Source organism: Chaetodon auriga, chromosome 8, assembly GCF_051107435.1.
Source record: "Chaetodon auriga isolate fChaAug3 chromosome 8, fChaAug3.hap1, whole genome shotgun sequence".
Taxonomy (NCBI): Eukaryota; Metazoa; Chordata; class Actinopteri; order Chaetodontiformes; family Chaetodontidae; genus Chaetodon; species Chaetodon auriga.
Window position 1 is genome coordinate 22,230,604 of NC_135081.1, and position 22,447 is coordinate 22,253,050.

A 22,447-nucleotide genomic window follows, 5' to 3' on the forward strand; every position below is an offset into this window, starting at 1 on the left:
TTCATGACATGAAATATGTCAAGGTTACCAGACAATGTAAATGCTACGAATCATGATAAAAGAAAATGATGTCTATTTAGGCTTTTGGAAATCGTCATGGACATATTTGAATACTTTCTGACATTTTATGAACCTAGCGAGTAATTCTGAAAGTAATCAACAGATAAATTGACGATGACAATAATCCTCGTTGGCAGCCCCGGTAGGGATTATTGTGGGTGCAACAGTTACCTCAGCTTTGGTCTGGCATTGCCTGACCTTTATCAACACTACTTTAGCACTGTTCAGTCGTGATGCCAAGTTCAGACAATGCAAATGGGAAATGTTGCCCTTAAACTCAATGTGAATAAAATGGGTATTGACTCCCACACACACATTAAAGTGTCATCTATAACATCACAACATGAGACACATGCTCCGCATTCATATCTGCAATAAGACCAGTTTAGTAACAGCTATGAGACAAAAACTAGAAGCTGTTGGCAGTTACAGGCAGCAGCCATACATCAGATAAACATAATGTTGCGTGGATATGCTCCTGCCAGTATTTGAATACTGGAGTTCACAGAGTCGACTCAAGTAGATGCCAGTTCTGGGCCGGGCTTCTTCGTTCATCCTTAAACGCACTCTATCACGCTGCTCAGTGGCCCTCTGCTTGTTCTGTTTGGAGTCTGCCCATGAGTCAAACCAGTGCGGCCTGAGGTTGCAGCTCTCCCTTCAGGCCACAAGTGGGGGGAAGAGCATTCATTATAGCATCCAAGCTGCAGCATCGGAAAGAAAAACACACCAGGCTACAGAGCAAATATCACCTTTGTCCACCTTAGTATGAATGTACGTGGACAGGCTGAGGAGCAGACTCCCCTGAGGAATAGCTTTGCTGCAATACATTTAATTGAAGTTAAAATAATCAGAAGGTTCAATGTAATATGGTCTTATATCCCAAGCTTCAACCCCTTATCCAAAAAAGTTAGGACACTGTGTACAATGTAAATAAACAGAATGTGATGATTTGAACAACACTGAAACCCCATATTTTAATGAAAACAGCAAAAAGACATTTTTTTTTTTTTTTTTCCAATTATATCCTCATTTAGAATTTGATGCCAGCAACAGGTCTCTAGAAAGTTGGGACAGTGGCACCAAAAGACTGGAAAAGTTGTGAAAAGCTGAAAGAAAACAGCTGGTGGAGCACATTACAATGAACTGTGTTAACTGGCAACAAGTTAGTAACAGACTGAGTATAAAAAGAACATCCCAGAGAGGTAAAGATGGGGAGGACTTGACCACTCTGTGACAGACTGCTGGAAAACAGGGCAACAATTTAAGAATAATGTTTCTCAGTGTGAAACTGCAAAGAATTTGGGGATTTCATTGTGTGCAGTGCACAATGTCGTTAAAAGATGAAGAGGGTCTGAAGAAATCTCAACACGAGGGACAAGGCAGAAAGCCAATACTGGACAGCTGAACGATACATACGGACACACAACAAAAGACACCCCGAACTGTTAAGCAGCTGAAACTGTACATCGAGCGGGAACCGAAAAGCATCCCACTCTCATCCATCTATTATTTTCTACTGTGTTTATACTTTTTCTACTGTGCAATATTACATAACACTATATTGCTATCAATATGCAATCTAAAATTCTGCACTGGAAAAGTGAGACCGAAAGCAAATCTGTTTTTATACACCTTTTTGTATTTTAATTTACACATATATATAGTTGATTTTTATTTTGTTTTATTTCTGTTGCTTCTGCTGCTGTTTATAACAACATAATTTCCCTGATGTGGGATCAGTAAGGTTTTATCTTAGCTTACTCTCCAAAGCTCAGGTCCTGAACGCTTACAGTGTTGTTAATGGTAAACATGACCCTGTCATAACTTTCTTAAAAATGTGTTGATGACATCAAAATCAAAATGGCATGATGTTCAAAAACAGCTACATTTCTAAGTTTCAGCGTTTGATGTGTTCTCTTTGTGTTGTTTTCACTGTTTTCAGTTATGGGGTTTCAGTCCCCCCCCCAGTGGTGAAAATAATAGGGAAAGAGCTGCAGCATTGCAAGTTTTGGCTGGTGGTACAACCTGGCAAAGATTTGACTCAGCCTGTGGTTTGGTCCAAAATCCTGTCCAGGGAAGATCCTCCACCACAAAGCTGAGTCCAAAGCATCCATGCTGGCTTGAGCTGCTGAGGGCCTGACATTAAACAACTGGTACAGATGTGCTGGGACAGACATTTTGCTGACTAATCCCATCAAAAACACAGACAAGGTGGAATTCAGTATCCTGGCAGCCATGAATGAAGCTGTGTATTTGTTGATATTTTCACGTAACTAAGCATACTGTATTATTTCTGTTTGCTTTCTATTCACCAGACTTGCATTTGAAAGTAAAAGGCAAAGTAGCCTAAGTCTGATGAGTCAAACAGATGAATCAAAAGCAAATCATATCCACTTACCTGAAGGTTGAAATGTGAGTGTATGAAAAGTGAAATGTTTGTTTTCGTTTTATTTTCTGTCATTGTCCAGTTCTAGAACACGTAGCTGTGAACAGTGACTGGGGACACTCCCACGGAGCTGATCGTGATCAATTCACAAATGGACCAAGTTAAACGCGCAGGCTCAGTCACGCTGTTTGTCCCGAGTTTTGGGGCAGAGGGGCGTTTGTTGATTTTCTGTCTCTTCTTGAAGGCCTGTGTCATACGCCTGAAAATACACAATGCACAGCCGCTTAAAGGCCTGTCTCATTTTTCATTTCAGGCATTTTTCCAGGTCAAAACGGATCATGTTTTCGCCTTTCGATCCCAGATCCTGTGAGGTCTTCAGACAGCCTCAACTACAGTTTAAACACCAAAGTAAATCCTTATTTTTGGGGCACTTTTAAAGTCAGAATCGAATCCAAATCTCAAATTCTTCTATATTATTTATAGATTTATGGGATAACGTTTACTGTTAATTACTTATTTCTATGCTTTTCTACGATTCTCTGTGCTGGCGGTTTTTATCAAAGTTAACGTTCTTTAAATACAGTCGTGATACTGCCAGTTAAATAGTGCCGCTTCCAACATACATGAGCTCCTAATACCGCAGTCACCCCTAAAACAGCCACGAATGACGCTGTGTTCATAGTTTTCTCGTGTAAAACAGCGAAACTGGGCCTCTTTTCTAATGTCATGTGGGACTTCCAGTGAAGGGGAGGGGAAAAGTGCTGTTCGACCGACTCTGCTCATTCGCTCAGCGACACCACCGCACATCGCAGCGTCCGCACATCAACTTCAAAACGGATAGGAAATCCGGAGGAGGGAGGGCATTGTGTTGGGGATATCGACGGCTAACGGCTACTCAGTCAGTCGAGGGACACAAGCAGCCCCGCTGGTAAGAACCAAACAGCAAAATACACTTAACTGATTCCGAAAACCAGTATCAGTCTGCGTGGCTGCCGCTTGTGTGGCTTGCTAGCTAGCCAGCTAACTAACGTCATTTAACCCGCAGCGGCTAGCTCGGCACGGCTCGTCTCGCCTTTGCCGTCACAGCTGGCGAGGTTGCAGTTGGGAGATCGGGTGAGAAGACAGTGCGGAGTTTCCAGGGCTGTGGATTTAAAAAGTCTGGTTGATTAGCTCCTGGTTTGAGTGGACATGTTCGGTCAGACAACAGTTGAAAGATAGTTAACTGTCGTGTTAGCTCCACTTAAAAGTAAGAGCCGTAACGTCTCAACACGCTGCGACGAAAAGCCTTCAAAAAGCATTTAAACGCCGGTTTGCGTACATAGTGGCGAAAACCTGTTTTTTAAGTGCGTGTTTTTAGTTTGCCAGTGAAATTAAAGTAGTACTAGCTACACGGCCAACATTTCCAACCTTATGCCAGTCAATGTGAGCTCAATTTTGTCACCCTCCCAAAATGCTTGCACAACTTTTAGCTAACCGAACTGTGAGTTAACAAACCACCTGGAAGTTTGCTTGTTGCCCCTCCGGTTTGCAAGTTTCCGTGTCACTACTGAAAGCACAATGGCGATGCGAACAAAAGTTTTGTAATGAGCTTAATGACCACCGTAATTGGCAGCAACTCGGTTTATTAATAGCTAACTAACAGCTTCTCACGATGGGCTCGAGTTAGCCAAAGTGCTGTCATTAAAGGTAACAGCGAGTGCTGAAAGTACTTATTGACTGCGCCATTTGATGTTGTTTTCTCGCTTGAGTCACTTTGATTTCGCTGAAACAGGTTTCGTAGCCTCGATGCTTTTCCTGTGGTCTCATGTATACCCTCCTCAGCAGAACAAAAGGCTCTGCATGGCGGCCCCCTCCCCCTCCGAGCGGTTCGATTGATTGAGTCCATAACGTTATGCTACTTGAGGAATGAGAGGCAGACTGAAGGGCGACTCCTTTATTTAATCTGCTGACAGCTAGGGTGTTATCTTTGTCGTAATGCTCCACACACTGTGTGGTCAGGATGATGTGCTCTGCACACACAGTCCTCATTTCCTTTTGTGTAAACTTACGTGTCAGTGCCAGGGCAAACTTTCACACTTATTAAGCAACTGATGAGCTTGTCTGTCCTTAAGAAGAAGACTGCAGCCAGGTACAAATGAATATACCCCCCCCCCATCTCTGACACATAAATACATTTTTATTACAGGATCTATCTTTTGTATAACTTTTATTTTAAAACAAAACTGTGACTACTAGCTTAGCTGCATGTCCGTCAAACTGGGCGCTATCTCCACTCCTTCTCCTGTCTGTCACTTCCTTTATGGCTGAGAATAAAAGCCCCCCCCCCCCCCCCCCCACACAAACACACACACATGACCATTGGCAGTTATTGCAGGTTATTACAATATTGAGTTCCGTTGTGACAATATAATCCTGTGACAGGGTTATGGCATAGCTTAAAATGCAGCTCTCCTAAATAACTTTTTTTTTCCAAACTGAATGATCAGCTTTAGTTGTCACACTCTTTGATTTGATTTTTGACATAGCTGCCGTTCATTGTTGTCTCCCTGGATTCCATATTCACATGGAACAAAATTTGGCAATCGCTGTCGGCCTGATCCCCCTCAAGTCTTTGCATTTTTATGTTAGGCGAAATGTTACAGGACCTGTTGTGTCAACTCCTTTCTTGTGCAACTTGTTCCTCCAGTTTTGTTGTGGGTTTCTGTCGCCATGTGGGTTTCCTTATCTCCATGGTTGTCGTAGCTAAGTTTGCAACCCACTGCAAGTCGCTTGATTGGATAAGCGACTGTCCCTGGTGGGTTGGTTATAGCTGGGCGTGAACACTGCACTATGGAAACAACACGAGCAACCAACATCAGAGAGATGACAAGAAAAAGTGGGAGGAAGGAGGAGGATGATGTGCCCCCCCTCCTCCTCAGCAGTCGGTCCCAGCAGCGACGTACTCGAGGGAACAGCCATAGAGACGTGTACCAGCTGCACCCACGATGAATGGCCAGGGCTCAGGATGGGTTGCCATGACAAGGACGCTGGCACGCGTTGTTATGCAGACACCTCTTTTCTCAGGGCATGTTTGCACATTATTTCATTGCGTGGTCTTGCTCGGTTGATGCTTGAGAGAAAGGGCCTACTCCTGTATGCTGAATCTGAGAAACATTTTTACTTCAAGTCTGTTGTATTTTTAAAACTGATGGTGGTTTCTGTAAAGAATATGCCCCTCACGTCTTGGCAGCCTTTTGAAGAGAAGTCATGCTGTTGTGTAAGAGGTCTTTGCGGTCTGCTGATCACATCTGTTCACATCAGTTTCACTCTCAGATACGTACAGTATTAAGCGCCTGTTCCTGAACCAGTTGAAACACTCCTGTTAATTAGCTTTCACTCTCACAATGTTAGAATTTTGAGGAATGACATAGTCCAGCAGTGGAATATAGCCCCCAAACAGTATCCCAGTCAGTGGTCCCTTTAAGTCCGGTCTGGGTTCCTAAACCATATCTCAGGTTTTAAGAATGAGGAAATGCTAACACAATGCAAATATTAGTTCCTGTTAATGCTGCATGGTTGGGTAAAGAGAGACACAGTTGACAAACCTACCACGGCAAGTTTGCTGGAATGTCCTCTTTGTCGTGTGAACCATTCATCTCTGTGCCAGTTGTTAATGCTGTCTTTTTTATTTCAACACCACAAATCATTTTCTTATTGTTGCTGTGGAATGCACGACACAATGCTGTTTGCAGAGCTGGGTGGCTGCCAGGAAAAAAGCACACCGAGGACAGGGTTAAAACCTGTGGGGAAATATATTAATGCTTTCATTCCTGACTTTACCACAGATAAGCTCTGAGGCTAATGGGATGCCAAGCACGATTCTGAAGGCACCTGTTATTTATAATATAAGGCAGCTTCCCTGAGCAACAGCAAAAGCTAACTCATATGTCCTTCATACATTAACTCCTGTAGTGATAAAAGATGTTTTCCTGGATGCATAAAGGGGACTGGGTCAAGACTGCACATGGAAGAGATACTTTCATTCACAAGCTTGTGTAGTTGCTGATCAGAAACAGTGGTGAATTCCGACATGTTTACAATATTTTTGTTAAGTTGATTGATGTTGTTATCAGCGTCAGTGACTACAGTCACTACACGTGGTGATAGTTTATTGAGTTCCTATGAGGTTAGAGGCAACTAGAAAAAAAAAGCACTAATGTCATTTATTTTTTATGACAGCTTGCTGTTCATCCACCTGACTCTGAGCACATTGCACTTACTGTTCCTTACATAACTCCTCTGGAGACTAAATAGGAGTACACTATGCTCTACCACCATCAAATCCTGAGGGCGGTATAGGCAGTACTTGACATGGATGTAACTTCCAAACAAACACTTTACAAATGGTGGAAAAACAGCCTCTCAGATCGCTTTCTCTTCAAAACCATTCCTTAGGTCTTGAAAATCTCAGCTGGAGTTCCAGCCTGATTGCAGACCTCTGAAGTTGAGTCTGCTCAGGCTACAGTTTTGTTCCTACCTGACTTTTGTGTTCCCATCCATTCCAACATGCTCTCTTCCTGCACTTTTTAAGTGGCATTACTCCAGTTGAACACAGTATACAGATTTCTATTTCATTCATGAAACTCATTTCACTGACTAGTTCTTGTCCTCCTGCAACAGATGCACATTAATGAAATTGGTTGCAGTAGTCTGAGTCCAATACAGCATATGCAGTTAGATTTTACAATATGTGGATGGGTTTTGCTTGACTAAATGTTGGATCAAAATAACTACACCTAATTTCCAATAGCATGTCAACAAGTGTTCCGTGATTGTGGCCATTTATTTTCGTATTTTTGATATGACTTGCGATTTTAGCCTGGATGGCAACCTTGTACATTTAAGTAGCCTCTCCATTTGACTCTAGTCTTGCATGTCTGTTAGATGTGTATAGATGTTGTGTCCTGCAACCTTGTTTTAGTTAGATACATGATCTTAAGAGAGATGGGTAACAAGTCTCTATGGCATACAGGAGTCTTATGCTGTAGCCCTGAATAAAAGCTTAAAGTGAATTTTTGTGCAAAAAAGTGGGATTGGATGGACTTTCCCCCCACTCACAGTAGTAGGGGTTTAGCAGATTTACAGGAAGGTCACACATTTAAGACTGGAGTGCACTCGTTCATCCTCGATAGGCTGGTACATATAGAACTGATGACACACTTGGACAGATGTGAAAGCTTCATCCTCTAATGCAGAGCCTTGCTATGTGCTTCAATGGGGTTAAGAGGTTAAGGACCTTACCACAATGTGCAGTCTAGTCTAGGTCTTGTTGCAAGGGTTTCTATTCTCTATTTTTCTAATTTCTTGATAATTTTTTTCCCAGTTGCTGGCTAAGATGCATGCTGCTTCTGAGGACTTAAGAAATCAACACCCAATACCGTTCTTGTAGTAACACTTAACAGAAGCACTGCTTTGAATGCAGTTGCAGCTAATCTGCAAGAGCGAAATAGCATTGTACTCAAAGGGGAATGGGCCACATCTCTGTTCTGTACTCATTTGATGTGAACCAGCTGTGCCTGGAATTTCTGGCTCCCGTAACTACCAACTATAAAATAACCCATGATAGGTAGTAAATGGCTGTTGGTGTTGAAAATGTGATGTTTTGTGCATAAATACCACTTATCAGCTCTAGTACAGAGAATGGGCTGCCTTGGTAGAGAGAGCGGAAAAAAGGGAAAGAGAGAAGAAAAGTAACTGAGGTGTTGGGGCCAATAGAGACTGAGTAGGAATGTCTGGTTAGGTAAACGTCTTCTGTGGCGACCCCCGCTGTGATCTAGTTGCTTGTTTGTCTCCCTCTGGGGCTGCTATGGCTGTCAATGGGCTGTGCATGAGTTATAGGATGTCCCTTTAGGATTTGAACTGCACTGCTGACCGTAAGCTGCAGTCCCTAGATGATGATCTAAATATATAACTTCCCTACTCTATACCCCCACCCCCTTTTATTTCCTTGTCTTCTCTTCATTCTAACCCCCATGCTAGCCCTCTTGGCTTCTCTCGCATTCATTCGTGCATGTGCAAGCATGCATGTGGACATACCATATATATGTAATATTAATGCCCCGTGGGCAGAAAAGAAAATGTCCCATTTGTCGGCTGTTATGTGCCATCACTGTTTAAAGTGCGCATAGCACAGTGAGGTTAAAAAAATAAATAAAGAAGAGGAGAGAGCAGAAAAGGCTCCTTTGGCGTGCTGGATGTATGATATGTCATGCCAAACCTGCCTCTTTTTAAATTCTAAATGCAGAAAGGAAGGATATCCGTGCAGCAGAGACAATAAAGTCAAAAGAACACAGTGTAACCGGACTGTTGGCTGCTCTCCCTCTCTCCCTCCAGCTCCTCTTAGTTTGCTTTGTCCTTCCTCTCTCTTTGGTTCACTCTTCTTCCTCAGCCTTTTAGCCAACACAGAAAGATTCGTCTAAATCTAGTCACTGGGTCTCTTTCATATGCGTGTTAAGTCAGTGCCTGAGCTTTGTTGAAGGAGGTGCCTGCTGCCAAGTTCTCTCACTGTATGAAGCAGCTCAAGCACAATATGGCCCTCAAGCTTTAAAGCAAGCCAGACTTATCATTTCTCCCCTTCGTGTATCTCATTATGGACGAGTGTGATGCTGTAATATGGGCGTATAGGGAGGGTGTGTTATGGAAACTTTGAATTCAGCTCCTGGAGGTGTTCCTGTCACACCAACCATAGTCATCTAGTAGTTCAAGGTTGCACACCGCATTGATCTTATCAGCCATGCTTTGCTCTTGAAAACCTGAGAGGTTTAATCATTTATATTACTGTAGTGAGCCTGAAAGATCATGTTACACTACCAGTTCATAAGTCTTAGTCATTACTTAAAAAAAAAAAGATTATTGTTTTCCAGGTCGCTTGTTTTTTGTGTTCTGGATCACATCGCTGAGTGGTGGAGTTGAGTTTCCCTGCTGTGGGATTTACCAGAGTCTTTATGGCATGATCTTCATAAATCATATCCATAATCTATGGGGCTATTATAGGGGCCAGGCGAAGTGAGAGGGGTCAATCTCCCATCTGCTCACAGTTGCACATGCAGATGAAACTCATCTGCAGCGGCAAGCAGAGGCTTTCCTCTCCCTTTTGATCCACATATCCCCTTAGAGAAAACCTTTATTATCCTTGAACTGAAAATCCTCACAGTCAGCTGTCAAAGCAAAATGCGGAAATACATCAACACTACAGTTCAGCGAGCATGAGTTTGTCAGACGTCATATATCATATATCTGTGTAGAGGATGTTTCACAATCAAAGGAAGGTATATTTTTATGTGCCCTGGGTTGTAGATTTTATTATTTCCTGTAATGAAAACATATTAGTCACCGTCCACAGTCCAATGTACTGTCCAAACGTTCCTTTATAAAACTATATTGCCTTGCAGGACTAATTCCTGAAAGACGAGATGTTAACATGTCATGAAATGGTGCATGACAAGTCGCTTTTTATTATCACGACTAATAACTGTAATTAATCACTTGTGTGATGAAAAGATAACAGTTGGCAGTCGTGCTTTTTGTCAGCGCACTCAGTCGTTTTCTTTCTGCTTTTCATCTTTACTGTCTGTTTTTTGTTTTTCAGTCTCTCTCCCTTTACAAATGAGGTATACCTCACATGGCCTGTTGAGTGTGATATGGATTGACTGCAGACTAAACATGAGAAAAAGGCAAAGACAGGAACACTGCTTCTGAAAGCTAATAGATACCACAAACCAGAGTGCCCATAATGCGTTGTTTTCCCTGGTGTAATTAGCATGACGTGCTCAGGGCTGAAGATATCAACAACATACTAATGATTCAGTAGGAATGAACTAAATGGTCATTAAAGCAGCTGTGCTTTTGGCATTCATCAATTTCTGAATTTTCTTGAAATAGTTTTTGTAAAGCACACATTTGCTGAGCACAATATGGAATAAATGTGTGGGAAACGTGACTGGTTTCAGCCCAGAGAGGCCTTCATGACTCACTGGTTAACATTAGTTATTAAATCCAAGCACACTGGGAGACATTGCAGTTTTAGACCTTTGATGTGGTGCAGCAGATTTAAACAAATGTTGACTTTTGGGATTGAAAGCTAAGCTGTAAAGTCAGTGATGGTATTATGCGTAGGTGAGAAGTTGGCAGCTGCTCCAAATTTTTTTTTTTTTTTTTTGTCTGTCCATCCGTCTCTCTCAGTCTCTCCACCAGTCTCATAGCATTCAGTGGGATTAGGATTAGCGGTCTGTGGCTGGCTACTTTTAACAAGCGGTAATTGATTTGCGACTAAGGAAGTGTCGGATGCTGCAGCAGACAGCACCAGAGCAGGGGTAGGGTTTATGCAAGGTCGGGAAGCACGGTTTTGCACCAAACTACAGCGACAGGACAACTGAGTTTATTGGCTCTGGAATTAGGAAGTTTCATCCACACGGTGGTGCACAGCTTCCCATCTGCCGACCACTGTGGGCAGCAGGCCTCTCTTTGGGGAGGCATCTGCACTGAAGCCCACGCTGGGCCTGATTAGTCAAAGCTATCCAACTGTGCTGTTGAGTCTTCATGTAAACAAACACAATCCATTTGTTGGGCCTGTGCAGCACACAATTAGTCATTGTTTGTATGGGAAAGACATTCTGCTGTAAGTACAAAATCGCTGATGTCAACAGTTTGAACCAAAGGGTGACAGTCAATGTAACCGTCCCTCCTCCTCTTCTGTGTTTTGTCTTTCAGAGCCACGCTGGAGTGATTGGTCCAGGTCCTGTCCATCCAGTGAGTCTAGTGGCTATCAGCCCAGTGGGCTGCTCGAGGTGCCTCATAGCCGCGGATTGCGTCATGAGACAATAGCAGTGGGAATCAGAACTCTCCCCCCTCCTCTTCCTCCATCATCTCCTCCCCCAGTTCTGTTTCTCTCAGCCTGACTCGCCACTGAAGCCCTCCCCCTAACAAATACACAGCCGCCCACACACATGCGACCCTCTGACCACTCCTCCAACACTGGTCATGGTCCACTCCCCCTGTCTCTCCAGCCAGTCGGGCAGTGAGTGGATGGAAGCTGTGTAATCCTCTGTAAAGTAAAGGGCCTATACGGCTGCATATGCTCCCTTTTGTCATGGCGGCTGTTGTTGTTGCAGAGGCCTCCCTCAGGAGAGAGCATGAGGGAGAACAGAAGGCAGCATAAAGCTCACAAAGGGAGGAAGAGTGAGTGAGCGAGAGACACCAACACTGCCGTTTATTTGACCGGAGGAGAATGAGCTTCACGGGGCGACAGATGTAATTCAATGGGGGTGAAACCACATGATGTGGGACTGGCATTACCACCCCACGCCAATCACACTCTGGACCAGCAGTCAGCTGTGGAGCTACTTGCCACATAGTGACCTGCAGCAAGGGATGCAGTGAAACAGAGAAAAGTAGACAAAACTTTTTTTCTTGGTGTAGAATATTTTTCTAGTTTTCCTCTTGGTGTTTTTTTTTTTGATCGCATCCTACCAAAAGTGCCTTTTTGTGTTACTTTTGTCTATTTTTTTCACACGTCTTGCTCTATATTCGTTCTCCGCATTGCCAGAGGTTATTGCATGTAACTTTACATACAGTAACTGTCACGTTCAGTGGAAGTTGCCGTATTTTACAGAAAGTACGTAGTATATTTGACTTTGTGTGTGGGTGTTAACAGCCACAACACCAGCCTCCATCAATTTCACAGTTGACAATCATCACCCTCCTGAATTTTGTTTCTGCTCGGGGAGAGCTTATATAGCCCCTGTGTTAAATCACTGAGAGTCAGGTTGCTCCGGATCATCGTGACTTTCTGCACTGCCACCTCCGGACCACTTGCTTTGACGACGCAGAGCCGTCGCCATGATCAGCATCCAGTCCAAATGGCGCTACCTTTTCATGTTTCTGGGCATCCAGCTGGTGGTCATGGCGTTGCTGTCCCGAGAGGGATACCAGAAGAGGGTCTCTTACTTCATCCGCATCTTCCGCAAGCCTGACGCCGCTGGTTTATCAGGCCGCAACCACACAGCAGCTGGCATCCCCGGAGGGGACGTATATGCCAACCTCTCCCACCTATCCAAAGGTCATAGCCATGGAGATGACATGCCCTACTGCCCTAAGACGTCCCCTCTTATAGGTGAGTGTTTTTGCCTGCTTCTGTGTCCATTTTATCAGACTGAACTGTATTACTGAAGGTAGATCACTCTCTCCTCCATACATGTAAATCTCGAAATCTAGTGTTGATGGATAAACAAATTTGGATGTCAGTCTTCCAGAATTACATAGTTAACATTCATTAATCTTGTCCCTTCACCTTGACACCTCAGCCAAGTGCATCACAGTGGTACAGCCATCAAACATCTCCATTTAAACTCAATGAAGCTGAGCCATGACCTGTGTGATAATAGTTGGTGGGCCATCAGACTTCTTGGAAAGGAGTCGCACATCATCAGCTGCTGCTTGTTGGTGTTGTGGTAGTTTTTTTGTAGTTTACAGTAAGTGCCTTTTCTGATGTCCTGTATAAAGCTTCCAGCCTGTAAAAAAGTTGTGTAATGATAGAGGTTTTTTAGGTGCAAGTTTGGCAAATTGAGCCGATAAGGTCTCTCTTTGGATCTTTTAGATTTTTTTTGACCAGTGGATGTGTCTAAAAATGGCTCAAATTGAAGTATGAATATAACACTAGACCACTGAATATTTGAGGACTCACCCCCCTTTTTTAGTATTAAGCAACACTGCAAGCAATTTTAAATGACCACGCCAGACAACATTAAGAGCAATAAAGAAACCTTCTGGAACCTCACTGTTGCTGTTTCAGCCTGTAGCTGAGTTCACAAGAATCTGCCAAATATTAAGATTCTTGGAAAACTGAGATAAACTGTTAGGCCAACCTACAGACAGCTTTTAGCTTGTTCGTAAAAAGTAGCTTAATAAGCATGCTGTTGTGTTAAACAGCAGTTAATGCAGACAAAGCAGGTGGAAATATCGCTCCTCAAAACATTACCTTCACGTCACCTGGTTCACCGTCCCCACCGGGGCCTCTTTGCTCTACTGCTGCTGTGTGTGTGGAACTGTAAGGAGCTGAGCCCAGCCCTCTGTCAAACACACACAATGGAGGGCAGAGCAGATAACGCAACAATAAATGACAGCACATTGTGGTCGAGAGCTCTCAGCATGTTTTTTTTTCTTTCATCCTGCTAAGGTGCCACGACAAAACGCTTATGTGCTGCACCTACGTCTTATAATGGTAGAGAAAACCCTGTATTGCGAGTCTTTGTTTGCCTGTTTGTTATTGTCCTGGCCACACACTTGTTACACATTAGCTAGACGATGTGATCTGGTTCAGTCTTTGTTCAGTATACCTGAGATGCACAGTCACAGCAGGCTTAGTTTTCTGTTCTCCAGGCTCTGCCCTCTGAATCTTTGTTTCCACATTACTACCAGTAATTTTAAACTACATGCTGTTAACCGAGCCGCAAGGCATTGACTGCTTTCCGAGAAACAATCATGGATAAAGGTCATTGAGGTGTTACCGCAGTTTCAGTCAGGTAGCAGGAAATGGACATAAACCACCTGGAATTTTACCGAAACAGGTTTGAGGAAGCGACAACAGTTCAAACAGATCCTGTTGGAACGCCACAGCCAAATTGTGTGGGATGTACACTGGAGTTCTGTCATCATAAAGTCCTCTGTCATGTTGCACGGCCCATATTGACAGAACACATCTAGGGCTGCCTGTATCAATATTGATATTACTTGCTGACCTCTGATCTCAGTTAATAAGTCTGTCTTCAAATGTCATTGAATTTTGAGAAATGTTAAGAGCCCAATGTGACGCCTTCAGATTGTTTGTCTGTCTGAGTCCAAACTACAAAGACATTCATTCTTCAGTCATATAAAACTGAATCGATATCTTCCAATCTAAAAAGATATAAAATCATTGAATTCAGTTTCCCCAGGGAGGATTAGAAGGTGTGAAGGAGTCTTGAATTTCATTAATAAAGGTCTCAAATATTGTCTCTCACCTGCTGTAGGCAGTAATGTTACTTAAACAGTGTTTTTGTACCTGATGTTTGGCTTTTGGGATACACTTCTAAACTAAAAGTGGGATTGTTGTGATAGTGGATTGTGTTGCAGGAAGCTGTTTTAATCCCTTTCTCTGGAGTTTCAGTCAGCACTACCAGACCTCTTAGTCACTCACAGAGTAATAATGACAGTGTCAATCTCAGCAAAAACTTAAATTAATCAATATTTTTTAATGAGTAATCCATGAATCATGAAATGTTCACATTTGAGGATCTGGATCGTCAGATTGGCTCTTTTTGCCCAACTTCATCATAATAGTTTAGCTAGTTAGACATGACATTGCCATGTACCTTGTTTTCACATTCTCACTCATTGGTTTGTGGAGGGAAAAAAAATCTAACCTCTTCATAGAAAGCTTTGTAAAATGTCATTTTTTTGGACAACATAGAGTGACTAGTTACTCACTGCGAGCACTATGTGAGTAAGTCATAGTTAAACTGTACAACTGCAGATCAGAACCAGTTACTGACAGGCTTGTGCTTTGATCAGTCTCAATGTTTGGGATGTCAACAGTAAACCATTAATCAGTACCTTGTTTCACATCATCACTCATTGGTGAGAGCAGTACCACGGGGAATATTTTTGATCACGCACCCATGCTGGTTAATTTTTGTACACGTGCACACACACACACACACACACACACACTGCTGATGGCTTCACGTAGCCTGGGGTGCAGTGTGAGAAGCCTACAAGGTAAAGAAAAAAAAAAGTGGCTTAACAAAACTCTGTATTGGAACATTTATTCCAGAAAGGCAACAAATGTAAATTGTGAGATGCTTCAGTTTAGTGGCAGAACCAGCACTGTGCCGCACCGCATTAAGAACAAGCACCTGGCTGCCATGTCTGAGGATGGCTCGCAGCCAAAGAGCACGCCGCTGCTAGCCAGTTGGATAAAGTGTGATGAGCGGCGGTCCAAGGCCAAGTCGGTGTGCCAAGTGATTGGGGCTGATATGCTGCCAGTCACTGTGGTAGAGAGAGGGATTCAAAAAGCTAGTGAGGTTCCTCAAGCCGAAGTACTTAATGCCACAGAGAGCTGCTGAGACTAAGCATGTTGAAAAACACTTTGAGGGGAGGAAGGATGAGCTAAAAGTCAAGCTAGCTACATCACAGCTGCCTGTCGCTGTCAGCGCAGACTGGCAGATGCAGTCCAGTGTGCGCCTCAGCTCAAACATAACCAGGCAGTTACCAGTTAACGTAAGTCAGGCTATCAAAAGCAAAATGAACTGAAATTGTCTCCCCTGATCAACTGGTATTGATGTATTTCTGAACACATTCAGCTCTGTGCTAGTGTCAGGAGATTCCCAAATCAAGCTCAGCTCACCAGACTGAGAAAGAGTTCATTTTAAACCGCAAAAACATATTCAAATCATAGTCTCTCTGGCTCTAACCAGATTATTTGCCTTCAGTCCATCAAACATATTTTGTTTCCTACTGGCAATGACAGCAGGCCAATTTGTGCTCACAGGTGGGCCGCTGCACGTCAGCTTTCCGTCGGGGCTCACTCTAGCAGAGGTTCAGAGGAAAAACCCGCTGGTGGTACGTGGGGGGCGCTACAGGCCGCCTGACTGCGAGGCGAGGCACCGAACAGCCATCATCATCCCCCACAGACACAGAGAACACCACCTTAAGTTCCTGCTATACTACCTGCATCCTTTTCTGCAGCGGCAGCAGCTCCAGTATGGAATTTACGTCATTCACCAGGTGAAACACACACAACCAAGCCACATATCACTGCTAAAGGAAGAGTGAATGGGTGAAGACAGGATTTAAGTAACATTTTGCTTTTACACAGATGTCTCATTTGGCTGAAACGTAGGGCTGTTTTTGTCAGATCACTACAGCTAGTTAATTTGGTCTGTATGGATGGTGTCCTTCCTGTGGTATCCACTGCAGTTCAGGCCAGGTGAAGAGTGCCCTCTACTGTGCAGCCACAGGACATGCACGTCAGAGGATGAGGATGCTCAAGCAGCTTAGAGGGTTTAATCCCTTTAGCTGCTTGTAACAATTCATTCATGTTTACTCCTCAGCACTTTATCTCTGACGCCTCTTGAGCTGTATTATTGCACAGTCATATTGTTGAATCTTTCTGCCTAAGTTTTGTCTTCTTATAGGATATCTCAAAATAAGTTTAGTAGGTTTATATGTGGTGCATCAGATGCTGCGCTATTTTTTATTTTCATTTTTATTGTTTTATTTATTTTAGCAACATTGTTTTACCAGCTTAAAATGATGGTGTTCCAGCTTGATTTCCCAGTTCTTCCACTATTGAAATACAGTAATGTTATAATTATTCAGATAACCAGAAAGGTCTGCTGGTTGGTGTCAGTTTGTTGATTGAATGTTTTTTCCCCATAACCTCACTTCATCATACTGACAAGTCAAAAGTTCTTCTTTGCTTCAGAGGCGGTGAGTTAGTTTCAGTTTAAATACTTGTAGACTGACATTAAGTGTCTGTTCACTCTGCAGGCTGGAAACTACACTTTTAACAGGGCCAAGCTGATGAATGTGGGTTTCCGGGAGGCCATGAAAGAGGAAGACTGGGACTGTCTCTTCTTCCACGATGTGGACCTCATTCCAGAGGACGATCGCAACACATACGTCTGCGACACCAACCCCAAGCACGCAGCCATCGCCATGGACAAGTTTGGCTACAAGTATGTCCCTCCTTCTCTGTGAATGGCTGTTGAAGGGTTTGCTTTTCACAGATAGACCCACAGCAGAGTTTATATTCCACGTTTATTTGAAATGCTCACTGGTGTTTTTTGTGATCTTTAATCCTCTCCAGGCTTCCGTACAAGATGTACTTTGGAGGAGTGTCAGCTCTGACGCCACTGCACTACCTCAAAATGAACGGCTTTCCCAACAACTACTGGGGCTGGGGTGGAGAGGATGATGACATTGGAATCAGGTGAGAACAGTTCAGCTCAGAGGCTTTCGAGGATCAGATGGTTCTACTGTGGAAATGATGCATCAGTGGCCAGTCAGACATTGACATTTCCAGTTACCATGATACCTGATCTCTGATATGACGTTGATACTAAACACTAACCAAAAACAACCCTGAGTTGATTATAAAGTTCTGTAGGTCAAAAAATCTGGTTTGGTTGATGTCCTCCTGGACCACATCAGGACATGTGTGAGACCCAGTTGGACTGTGTGAAAGACTGACGTTTGTTTCCCGTCTTCTCAGAGTGACTCTTGCCGGGATGTATATCACTCGTCCGTCACTGAAGGTCGGCCGTTACAAGATGATTAAACACAAACTGGACAAGGGCAATGATGTGAACCCAAAGAGGTAAACAAGTAGATGCAGTTTGTTTCATGCAGGAAGTTTGTAGAACACCTGAATTCAGTTTCTGCAGGCAGACTGTAAAAAAATCTGAACTGTGACATTAAGGACAAACTTCCGCTTGATCTTAAGTAGAATCAGCAGAAAGTGTGATTTAAGTGCGCAGGCAGAACGTAAAGCTGTGCAGCCGTCAGTCTTCACTGCTCTCTGCGTCTTTGCTCTCCATTCAAAGGTTCAACATGCTGGCCAAGACACGTCAGACCTGGAAGCTGGATGGGATGAACACAGCCGAATATGAGACAATCTCTCGGGAATACCTGCCTCTCTACACCAACATCACCGTCAACATCGGCACCGAGGCTGGTCTCCACCCACCCCCAACACCACCCCCTCCTGCCAAAACTGCAAGCAAAACTGCAGCCAGAGCACCTGCCGAAGAGCCAGCCAAGACCGCTGCCAAACCCAAAGAGGGCCTCCCAGAGAACTAGTCGACCCTCGTGTCTCACTCTGCCATAACTTCAGTGGGTGGTTTTTCTCCTCAGTGGCCTGGAGTTTTTTTGCTCATTTTAAGTTTTTTCACCAGTTTGTGGAGGAAATGGTTGTGTAGAATCGACATCATACTGCCTGCAGACTCTGGGGGTAGTCGTTTGGGTGATAGAAACTGATTTATTGAAAATGAAAACAGTAGACTTGAATTTTTCATCCCTTAGGTGACGGCTCTTCGCCCTGATTCCTGTGACATCACCGGTTATTCTTCCAAGGGAGCCACGCTGAAGAGTGAAGGGTTAAAGTTGGACTCTATGAGTTTATATATCTACAGCGCTGAGGTCGCTGGCTAAACCTTGTGATGCCTTAGAATCATATTTCTTTGTCTTTTCACTCGTACCTTACTTTAATTAGAATATCGGGTTAAATGGAACAGTAGCTGCAATTTCCAGCAGCCCCACTGTGCCACGGCAGAGTCTTTGCTCATTTTTTTGTCTCAAAGCCAATGAATATATGGGTGAAAGTGACGGTTTTTGTTTCCATTTTAGTGTGTGAAGCTGCTACAATGAGTACAGAGTGAAGAAATTTGACAGATTTGTGTGCCACTGTTGCGATTATCACTGCTTCTGACATAACAGTGCACATGTCCCGTCTGTCTGCGAATACCTGGGGTCTTCTTCAGAAAGGGTTCCTACACAGAGTTGCTGATCTATATCCATTTTGTCTGTGTATCAAAAGAGAGGCTAAATCTGTCTAATGTTTAAAAGTTTTGGAGGCCGTACACGTAGTTTTGCCTCTTGTTGAGTTCAGCGGAACGACCAGTGTGAATGAGAAGAGTGAAAACATTGTAGGCGAAGGTACGGTTCCTCTGTGTAGCTGCGTCTGTCTTCGCCAGCGCATTCAGTTCAGCCTTTGGATTTGAAGCATATCCAATATCTTCAGCATTTGATTGAATTTTCTTTTGTGAGTGAGTGAGTGAATGAGTGAGTGAGTATGTTTGTATTTGCCTTTATCAAATAGAGCAGTTCTTGGTGACGGTGATCAGTCCTCTGCCTTCAGATGAGCTTGTGATTCACATCAAAATGGAGTCTGTCTTGCTTAACTTTATATGTATGTTGATTATGTACAGTGCGCTCTGTAACCCATTATGTAAATGTTTCCCTCAAGAGTGCGGGCTTGCTCCCTCAGCACGTTATATGCAGTCAATCTTTATAATGTCTTTGTAATCTTTTGCCCATCACCTGTCCTTAATCCATCCAAATCATAGAGAGTGACTTATGCAGCGTCCGCAGATCAGCACAGGAGCAGAGATCAGTAAAAGTCACCGAATGAATCCATGTAGAGAAACAAGTTATTGAATAGCCCAAAGTACAGCATGACAGATCTCTCTGGCTGTTGGTTGGCAAGGGAAGTTATGTTGCTGTTAGCACAAGATAAACTTTTTATTTGTTCTTTTTTTCTTCACTTCACCTGAAGGATTCCTCTATGTTTTCTGCAATACGCTGGACTGATTTGTTCATTTACAGACCCTCAAAGGAAAGCCTGAAGGCATCGTTGGCATGTTGATGGCGTGAGGTGTTCGCCCAGCACTGACAGCAGTGTGGCGTTCTGTCACACTCAACCAAAAATCGGAGGTGTGTTAGATTTCTTCAGCAATATTTGCAAGTTACACGCTGGCTCAGCAGGAAGGACACGGGCTTCTTTCTCCTTTTATTTTGAAATGTTCTTTACTTTCAAACTCACAAAAACAATAAGTCACACTGCGCAAACGCCGTCTGTGATTTCATTGACCGTTCGCCTGCGATGACACATGGAGACATCCGCCGTATCCTTTCCTCTGGTGCCCGCGCACTGCACGTCGACTCTCCGCCCTCCTCTTCGCTTCTCTCCACTCTGACAGATTTGATTGTTTACGTGAGGAAAAAACAAAACAGTCCCTTTACGCAGTGAGTGTGGCTGTACTGGCAGGCTGAAACCAAAGACGACTGCATGGAAAGCTGTGATAACAGATGAAAAACGTGCGTGTGTGCGTGTGTGTGTGTGTGTGTACAATATACTCCATATCTTGTAAGTGGTTTCTGTAACGCTGCATTATTCTACCTTCATGGTCAGGCCTGTCATTTCTTCCTATCAATATTCGTAACCTCTTTCAGTTCTGAGTTAAAAAATGTATTCAGTACAAACAGATTTTTTTTTTTTAGAGGAAGAACGAAGAACGAGGATGCTTCTTTTTTTTTTTTTTTTTTTCTCCAAATGCCGTACTGAAACTTGTTTTCGTCTTCCTGTCACTGTGGTATTTGTCTGCTGAAGTGGACGAGACGAGCTCTGAGAGTGGTCGCCTGTGATTTTCCTTGTGAATTCATATTCAACTCCTATGGCCTTAGCAACACACACACAGTACTAGTATTTCAACATGTGGTCACGATTAGCTTCTTTATATCAAGGCTATGTGCATGGCAAAGAAGTTATTAGAAAGGGTAAGGGAGAGTACTGAGCACAACGTGGAGAGGAAACATATCAGTGCCCACCTAGGAAATCCTTGGCATGCTGAAGTGTCTGTGTCGTGAACTGGAAACTGTCTTCTTGTGACTTTAAATGCAAAGTTTCCATCTGCATTGCGGAGTGCTCCTCACTGTTGTGTACAAGCTTATAGTCCCGAAGTCACGATGTACAGCCTCCGTCATTTACTGTGTACCACTTGACCCGAAGTTTTGGGTTTTTTTTTCTTTATAAGCTTCTTTATGTTTGATTTGATGTGATTCTGTTTCGATGTGGAGAAGCTCAGCAGCAATAGCAAGCAGTCATCACAGGGTAGTACTGAAGCAACCAAGGGCAATGTGACTTGTTGTGAGTTGTTTCTGCTCTCTTTATGAATTCTGCACAGTCCAGAGTGGCCTTAAATTCATTAATAAACTGATTATTCAAAAGAGATGCTGCCACTTTTTTCTTTTTGTGTTTTTTTTTAATTGTTTTTTATCTTAAAACAGTGTTAAAAATGGGCCAGAAGCGAGTCTTTGTATTTGCTTCACATGCGAAGTGTGTGCAAAGCAAATACAAATAGAGGGATATTCTTTTGTATTTTTCTATGAAAATATACAACATCTTCTCCAAACGGCACCTGTGGCCGAATGGGAATGACTTTTACAGGCGATGGTAGAAAGCTTCAGCAATAAACAGTACACCTGTACAATCTGCCCCGCCATAAAACGCTCTGTTTACGTGCATGAGGGGGGCAGAGTGTCAGGGAAATCTCTCAATACAGAGCGGTCCACCGCAACACTACCACCAACTATGGCCTCATATAATTATATTAGCACCTCAACAAAACCTGAGCATCATAAAAGTTGCCTTCATGGCAGAACGCTTATATGGGATCACATTAGATTGTACAGGTGTACCTAATAAAGTGGCTCAACAGCATGAGCAATCGAGGACTAATAATCTTGGGGAAAAAATCAAAAATCGTTTTATAATGGATTATTTGATCATCGATGTTTGTAGATGAAATCATTTGTGTTGGTCTTTGCCTCAGATTTTCACCTGGAAAAATATGTTTCACAAGTTTGTGCAGGGCTGCATAAAGATGCAATTTCCCCATAATTAATAATAACCACACAAACATACTGATGGGTAAAAGGAAAAAAAGTTTAAGGGAAAGTCCCCTAAAGTTTGGCTCACAGTCATTTACGGTCACCAGAGGCGTAAATCATTAATTCCCCATAAATCAGTCACTGGAACAGAGTGTGGTCTCTGACTGAGAAACAGTGCAATTCTATTATTTCGCAATGTCACTGGTCAGAGCAATTTATGCTTGAGTCCAGCAGAGGGCAGCATATCCACATGTGACTGCCATAGAGCCTCCTCCATCACAATCCACTGCTGTCATATAACACCGTGAAATCAGTTGAAGAAACAACTACAACTAAATCATATATATGTGCTGATGTGAGCGAGCAGAAGAAAATTCATGTTTACATGAATATAAATATATTCTTAATGACAGCCATTTGGTCTTAAGATGTACACGGTGCACGGCTTGTGTTTGAGCTCTTTACATGTGGACCCATTTGCAAGCAGAATCACCTCAGGGGTGCCGTCGGGGATAAATTATCAAAAAGGAAGGAAGA

At 43.2% G+C, this 22,447-nt stretch overlaps 1 protein-coding gene across 1 annotated transcript; it reads left to right on the forward strand.

Annotated features, from left to right (window-relative positions):
* The first annotated feature begins 3,227 nt into the window (after window positions 1–3,227).
* Window positions 3,228–21,243, forward strand: LOC143324934 (beta-1,4-galactosyltransferase 3). Its single transcript, XM_076737742.1, has 7 exons — window positions 3,228–3,374; window positions 11,195–12,596; window positions 16,011–16,246; window positions 17,012–17,199; window positions 17,331–17,453; window positions 17,736–17,840; window positions 18,067–21,243. The coding sequence occupies exons 2-7, from the start codon at window positions 12,323–12,325 to the stop codon at window positions 18,320–18,322; spliced, it is 1,182 nt and encodes a 393-aa protein (XP_076593857.1). The 5' UTR covers window positions 3,228–3,374; window positions 11,195–12,322; the 3' UTR covers window positions 18,323–21,243.
* Window positions 21,244–22,447: the final 1,204 nt, after the last annotated feature.

What these genes read in the sequence shown, in the direction of transcription:
- LOC143324934 (XM_076737742.1), top strand. Translation starts at nt 12,323, where the DNA reads ATGATCAGCATCCAGTCCAAATGGCGCTACCTTTTCATGTTTCTGGGC. An exon ending in ATGGACAAGTTTGGCTACAA is followed by an intron (nt 17,200 to 17,330) that starts GTATGTCCCTCC and finishes AATCCTCTCCAG; the next exon opens with GCTTCCGTACAAGATGTACT. An exon ending in GATGATGACATTGGAATCAG is followed by an intron (nt 17,454 to 17,735) that starts GTGAGAACAGTT and finishes CCGTCTTCTCAG; the next exon opens with AGTGACTCTTGCCGGGATGT.